This window comes from Dermochelys coriacea, chromosome 1 (assembly GCF_009764565.3).
Source record: "Dermochelys coriacea isolate rDerCor1 chromosome 1, rDerCor1.pri.v4, whole genome shotgun sequence".
NCBI lineage: Eukaryota > Metazoa > Chordata > Testudines > Dermochelyidae > Dermochelys > Dermochelys coriacea.
The window spans coordinates 350,938,580-350,944,998 of NC_050068.2; the positions used below are offsets into that span (position 1 = coordinate 350,938,580).

A 6,419-nucleotide genomic window follows, 5' to 3' on the forward strand; every position below is an offset into this window, starting at 1 on the left:
TTATAGCTAACTGGCTGGCTGGCTGGCTGTCCATAAAAGGGAGCGCCCCCCACACCCGGCCTTCATTTATCACAACCCTAAATTAAAACTGGGGGTGAGATTATTCAGAGCTCCCTAAGGAATTTGAATATCCAAGTTCTAGCTAAAATCAACAGCATCTAGTGTCTAAAATGCATGTCTTGCTCTGAAAATCCAGACCTTGACTTCTAAACCATGAAGAAACCAATGCCTGCAACTCGATAATAGAAAACAATTGAAAACCCCCCATACTCTTCCCACTATTTGGAATCACAGAGTGTCTGTGCGAGATTCGGTCCTAAATTAAAAGGATCACTGGCTCCTCATCTGAACAGTTATGGAGAGAACGACTTGAATAGGATTCTCTTGTTCACAGAGGAGAATAAGTTAAGTGGTTAGAAGACCCCTGACTCATCAGTATTTTTAGAAAGTTTTCTATGCCGCCAAAGGACTTGAGAGGCCTTTCATTCCTGAAGGCCTAATTAGTTAAAAAGAAAAAACTTTGCATAACTCCTTCAACGGAAGTAATTTTTTCCCTCCCTGTTTTTGAGGATTATTTTCTTCCTAACTCCACATGGGGTGAGGGGCACATTATACCCTGCAGCGCCCTTTCTTCTGAAAACTTTATGGGCCAGCTACATTGCTGGGATCATTCTACTGACTTCACTGATGGTGCCGTGGCCTATTCAGAAGCCTTGAATGGGAACTGTCCAATGCAGTTCAGAAGCAGTGGTGAGCTGGGGGTGAGTAATCACTCTGACTGGTTTTATTGCTGACTCTGCCACTTGCTCCCTGGGTAACCTTCACCTCAGCGTGCTTGTTCACCTCCACATCAACCACTCTCCTAGTGATATTATGCTCCATGATCAGAGGCGTCCTCAAATCAAAGGACTTCAAAGCACTGCAGGCTCATTACAGTTGTCTGTGCGCACAGGGCTGTATCATTTTAATAGTAGAAGTTTTTTGTGGGATTCGAGGCCCCCAAATAATGGATTAGGTTTCAAGGGTTCTCACAGCAATTTTTTTGGTGGCCTTTCACAAACCCATCTCTCTGTCCCTGCCTCCCAGAACCCTTCACCGAGAGCCTGCCCTGGGGAGGTGGGATGGAAACTCACCGGCTGCCGGCAGAGCCCCAGGCTCCCTCTGTCCCATCCAGACAGCAGCGGGAGAGCAGCCCGCTGACCAAATGCCGCAGCCACCTCCACCGACAAGAGCTGCCTTATGTGCCACGCACACCGGCCCCACACATCTCCAGAGACGCTGCCTGCAGCCCCAAGGAGGTTGAAAGGTACAACACGCCAACCACTGCTGGCAATGCCACTGCAAATACCAATGCCGCACATCTCGCTGCCTTTGGTAACAGGCACTCAACAGTAACAGGTGGGAGCTACCAGGAGGGGTTGCTGCTTTGCACCCGCACAATCCCCACTCTTGCTTTTGAGGCTGACATAGCTGCAAAAAAATCCGCTGAATTGAATGAACTTTACAAATCCATGTTAAGGTTCCTGATGGCATGCCAATAGTCAGTGAATGATTCCAAGCTTCTGAATTTGGGGCTGTTTCATTTCATTCAATAAAGCTTTGCATTTCCCTTTCTTTAGTAAACATTCCTTTGCAAAGCTCAAGAGGCAGCTGTTGAGCCACTGAACATCAGTACAGCTCCATAGACTTCAATGACGTTCTGTGCCTTACAACTGAGGAAAGGCATTTCATGTTGCGCGGGTTCGAAGAAATCCTGGTGGGAGTCTATTTTCCACTTTAAAAATCATTCTAATTCTGCCTGAAAAGCTTTGTGTGGGAGACGTGTCTTGCAGAATGCCCAAGGTAGGTCAGAATTGTAAGTAACCCCTTCTCATCCCACAGCAATGTGACCTTTGGAGAAGTTCTGCTTAGTTCTGTCAATCTTGTACTTCTTCCTTTTCCTTATGAGCTGAAGTCTCTCACAAGACCCAATTCTCTTGATTTCCCTATAAGTTGGATCTGAGCACCAGAGGTAGAGGTGCCGAGTATGCACACAGAGATACACCCCGTACAAGGTTTCTCTATCCCGGGCTAGATAAAGTGCATTCCTTCAATTGGAAGTTGATGGAACTGTTCCCTTTCACACTGGTTCAATATCTATCCTGAAACTTTAAAATATATATAAAAGGGAAATGCAAAGGTACATTGAACGAAAGTCAAAAAGCCCCCATTTCAAAGGTTAGGAATCACAAACTGAACACTGGAGTGACATCTCAGACCTTGACATACATTTTTGAAGTGAATCTAATGTTCAGTGTTGGAACATCTCATCCCAGTAAAAAGTTATTACTACTTTAGTAATGCATCTCTTTGCTGTATACAATTTAATGAGTGTTTGTTAAGTGCTTTGAAATCCTGAGATCACAGGAAGACTCAGACAATCCATCCTGAAAGTTACAATTATACCTATTTGCAATGGAGGTCAAAGGAGGTACATTCAGGTGAAGGTCAGTCAGGGAGCGATTGGCAGACTCAGAAATAAATGGGACGACTCATGCCAAACACTAACCTGTATCTCCTGATCCCTACTGGATACAAACATTTTCTAACCAGATATGATGCTAACATTTATCTTGTAACACAGTTTAACAGGTATCAACCTAGACCTCAGCCTATGGTAAGAGGAGTCGGAAGTATTGGGCTGTATTTCTGTTTCTGCAACTTTCCCCCGTGACCTTCACCTCAATGTGCCTCTGTTTATAGGCCTATCAAACACAGAGAATCAAGGTGTTAAGACTGGAAGTTCTTAAAGGTCCTCAGATCTCCAGAGTTCAAAGCCCCTCACAAACTCTCGCTAGTGTTTCACACACGCAAAGGGTTGTATTCTTAGAATACTAATAAATTCTTCTTGGGATTAGATGCCTCTGCACTGAGTCACACAGTCACTTGAAACAAAATGGAGGCCAAGGTCTCTCATGTCATTCCCAATATCAGGTCATGATTTAAGGCCACACACTGTGGGTCTATTTCATTTTCATTCAAATGTAGTTTTGATTTTGGCATTTTTAAAAAACCATATGGGGTAGAACGGTCCAGTCCAGTGGCTTCAACAACATGTGTGTTAGGCAGTGCCCTGACTCAGTGGTGGTAGGCAGTGGTGATCAAACCCTCACTGGCAGTCATGACCCTCCCAGGACCAATTCTCCACAATTTCCCTCAGCAGAGCCAAGAGGGACCATAGGAGCCCCTGGCATCAACAACGGTTTTGGGGGCTCTCTTACTTTTGGAGGGATTGTTTTATTGGAAAATGAAGGTGCTCTCTTGGGCTATATTACCAACCAATGCAAGACACTTCTGCCCTCTTCCCTGGATATGAAACCCAGCCTTGGGGATATCATTTACACTTTGAACAACAGGCTGGTTCAGGCAGGAATGTTTTCTGCAACATGCCCTATGTCTCGTCAGACATTATGTCAAATCTCATCCCACAGCCATCTCCTCCTTCACCAAGAATGTATCATTTTAATCTCTCCTGGGCTTCCTGCTGGGCTCACTCAACTTACAAGACTTCAATTCCTTGGCTGCTCATGGACGGAGAGATGGTTTCTGGTAGACTACAATACAGCTCTAGTCTTCAATATCAGACCACTCCCTTGACCCATGACCAAATCGACTCTAAGCAGCCCTTTGAGACAGCATTGGTGACCCAAGTGAAGGGCCAATCTTAGATCAAGTTTGAGTCATGATAGAAAAAGCTTCACCCCGTGCAGATGGCCATCACAAAGGACCATGCTCAACTTAAGTCCCTGCTGTGACCAAGTTTCAAACTTTAAAATTGGACTAAAGTTATCTATAGGCATCGTACTCTCCCCCTGCCAAAGGATGAATTTCAGACTTAAAGTCAGGACAGGAAACAGGCTGGAGGAAATGGAATGATTCCCATTGATTTGAATTGACTCCCATTGATTTGGGAATTGGATCTGACCTGCTGGGAATGGAGGTGGTGAGAATGGAGAAAAATGGGTCCTTGCTTCATAGCACAATTAGAATGAACTGCCCCATGCCCCTAATCATGACCAGCATGAATTGCAAGGACCAAACTGGATTCCTTTCATGACAACCACTTGTGCTACTGATTCTGCTCAGAATCACCCTGACATTCATTATAATGGCAGCACCTATAAAATCTGTGGAATGATACAAGAAATGCAGTTGGCCCGTACAATTCTAAGATGAAAGACAGCTGAAGAGTGCAAAGTGCACGTCACACCCTCTGAGCCTGAGATTAGCCCAATAATCACCAACGCTGAGGAAAATAGCTCCATGCCAAGGAGGACTTGCGAAGGAAATCAAGTTTGTTTGGTAACTAATTAGGACCTCCTCCACAAACAGCATCTCAGATCCTCCAGGCAGTCCTAGGAACGGTATAAAAGCACTCACGATTCAGATTTATTCTAAACACTTCTCCAGACTTCATCTCCTCAGTCAACTGGGTAAGTCCAATTCCACTCAATCTCTTTCTAACCACAGAGATATCACGAGAGGTCCTCTTTTAATTGAAGACGGAATCTTGCATGTGCTCACTGTGATTTTTGTCAGGGATCACGCTGTTCGTCCATAACTATCCTGAGTCGTGATTCAGTCGCAGGCGCAAGTAGATTGATGATCTGAAGCTAGAAGAGAGACTTTAAGAGCAACACATGCAATTCAGAAACATATTTCCTATTAACTGGAAGAAGAATAGGGTATTGAAATCTTTTCAGTAACTTTAGAAAGTCCCTTAACATTTTTCACTTTGCTGGATTAGGAAGAAATTGTCCCAGGTTAGTCCAAAAACGGCCAATTCAGTGGTTTTCTACATTACTCTATTAAGCAGCTGTGACCCCTCACTACTGAGGACAAGAGAATGGATTAAGATGACAAGAGGTGTGATCCAGGCTAGCAATTCCTATGTTCTCCTGAGTAGAAATACCCATATCTCATACGGTGTAATTTAGTGCCGCTCTACGGAAGTCAGTGGAACTGAATCCATTAAACCCCAGCTGAGCAGTTTCTCTGAAGTGAATTGTTTGGAGAAAAGAAAAGTTTCTATTTCTTGTTTTAGCAAGTATTGGTGACTCTCAAGGTTTGGAAAACCAAGAGCCATACTGTGCTACCTGACTGAACAGGTTTGCATGCAGAGGTTAAATCATCAAAGGCTAACAATCTGATTACCATGATCCCAGCCATCTTCCCTTTGATAAATGTCTAAAATGGACCCAGAATCCCAGGTGTCCAGCACAGAAATAGTCACACTTATTCTAGTCAGCATTTTTCAGACAAAGTCTTTTTGAGAGGATCAAAGAGGCTTGCTGGGAGGGAAGTTTAGTGCGAGTGGACATGAGGCATAGAAAGAGAAAATAGGAACAAATACATGACCACATACAAAGAGTTTAAATCCACTTCTCCTCTCTCTCTCGGGCCCCATGCTGACCTCACTACAATTGTAACCGAGCTTTGAAGCCTTTCTTCCACTGGCACTTGTACCTTCTCTTTACTCTAGTCCCTGTTGTGTGTTACAGGTTTACCTCCATCCCCGAAAGATGACTTTCTCCAGCCTCTGCTATCCAGAATGCGGGGTGGCCCGACCTAGTCCAGTTACTGGCAGCTGCAACGAGCCGTGCGTTAGGCAGTGCCCCGACTCCGAAGTGCTGATCCGACCCTCCCCGGTTGTTGTGACCCTCCCCGGACCAGTTCTCAGCACTTTCCCTCAGCAGAGCGAAGTGGCAGCCGTAGGAGCATCTGTGGTCGGAGCTGGTTTCGGAGGCTCATTTGGTTTGGGGGGATTGTACGGCTATGGAGGCCGTTACGGAGGGTTGTATGGTTTAGGGAGATATGGTGGTTACGGGGGCCTTTACGGTTACGGGGGATTATTGGGCCACGGGGGATACTGCGGTTACCCGGGCCTTTACGGTTACGGGGGATTATTGGGCCACGGGGGATACTGCGGTTACCCGGGCCTTTATGGTAATGGGGGATTATGGGGATATGGGGGATATGGCTGTAGGTATCTTGGTGGATATTGTGGGCCATATTAAACCCAGCAGGAACATCCATGGAAGAAGGAAGAACCAGGAAATGAACAGCAAGATACAGATTCAACCCTGATCTTTTGGGCATGGCTTTCAGAAGTGCTGTGTAAACATGGCTCCACTTGAAGTCAGTGGGAGCTGTGTGTGCTCAGCACCTTGGTCTCATAGCCATGCTGAATTTCTAATGTTACGCTTTAGGACTCTTTCTGCTCGTGCTTTCCAGCCGTGTGATGATTCTTTTATTCACATGTGGACTCATTTTGAATTACATGCCAGCTATTTACACTAAGCCCGCAGTGTGAAGGAAACAAGGGCCTTAAGATAGGCGTCATTTACCTTCATTATCACTATAAGTCCCTTTACAAGGGG

At 45.3% G+C, this 6,419-nt stretch overlaps 1 protein-coding gene across 1 annotated transcript; it reads left to right on the forward strand.

Moving 5' to 3' along the window:
- The first annotated feature begins 731 nt into the window (after nucleotides 1-731).
- On the forward strand, nucleotides 732-6,148 carry LOC119861049 (claw keratin-like). The gene is made up of 2 exons (XM_038415500.2): nucleotides 732-761; nucleotides 5,541-6,148. The coding sequence occupies exons 1-2, from the start codon at nucleotides 732-734 to the stop codon at nucleotides 6,054-6,056; spliced, it is 546 nt and encodes a 181-aa protein (XP_038271428.2). The 3' UTR covers nucleotides 6,057-6,148.
- The last annotated feature ends 271 nt before the right edge of the window (nucleotides 6,149-6,419 follow it).

What these genes read in the sequence shown, in the direction of transcription:
- LOC119861049 (XM_038415500.2), top strand. Translation starts at nt 732, where the DNA reads ATGCAGTTCAGAAGCAGTGGTGAGCTGGGG. An exon ending in GAAGCAGTGGTGAGCTGGGG is followed by an intron (nt 762 to 5,540) that starts GTGAGTAATCAC and finishes TGTGTGTTACAG; the next exon opens with GTTTACCTCCATCCCCGAAA.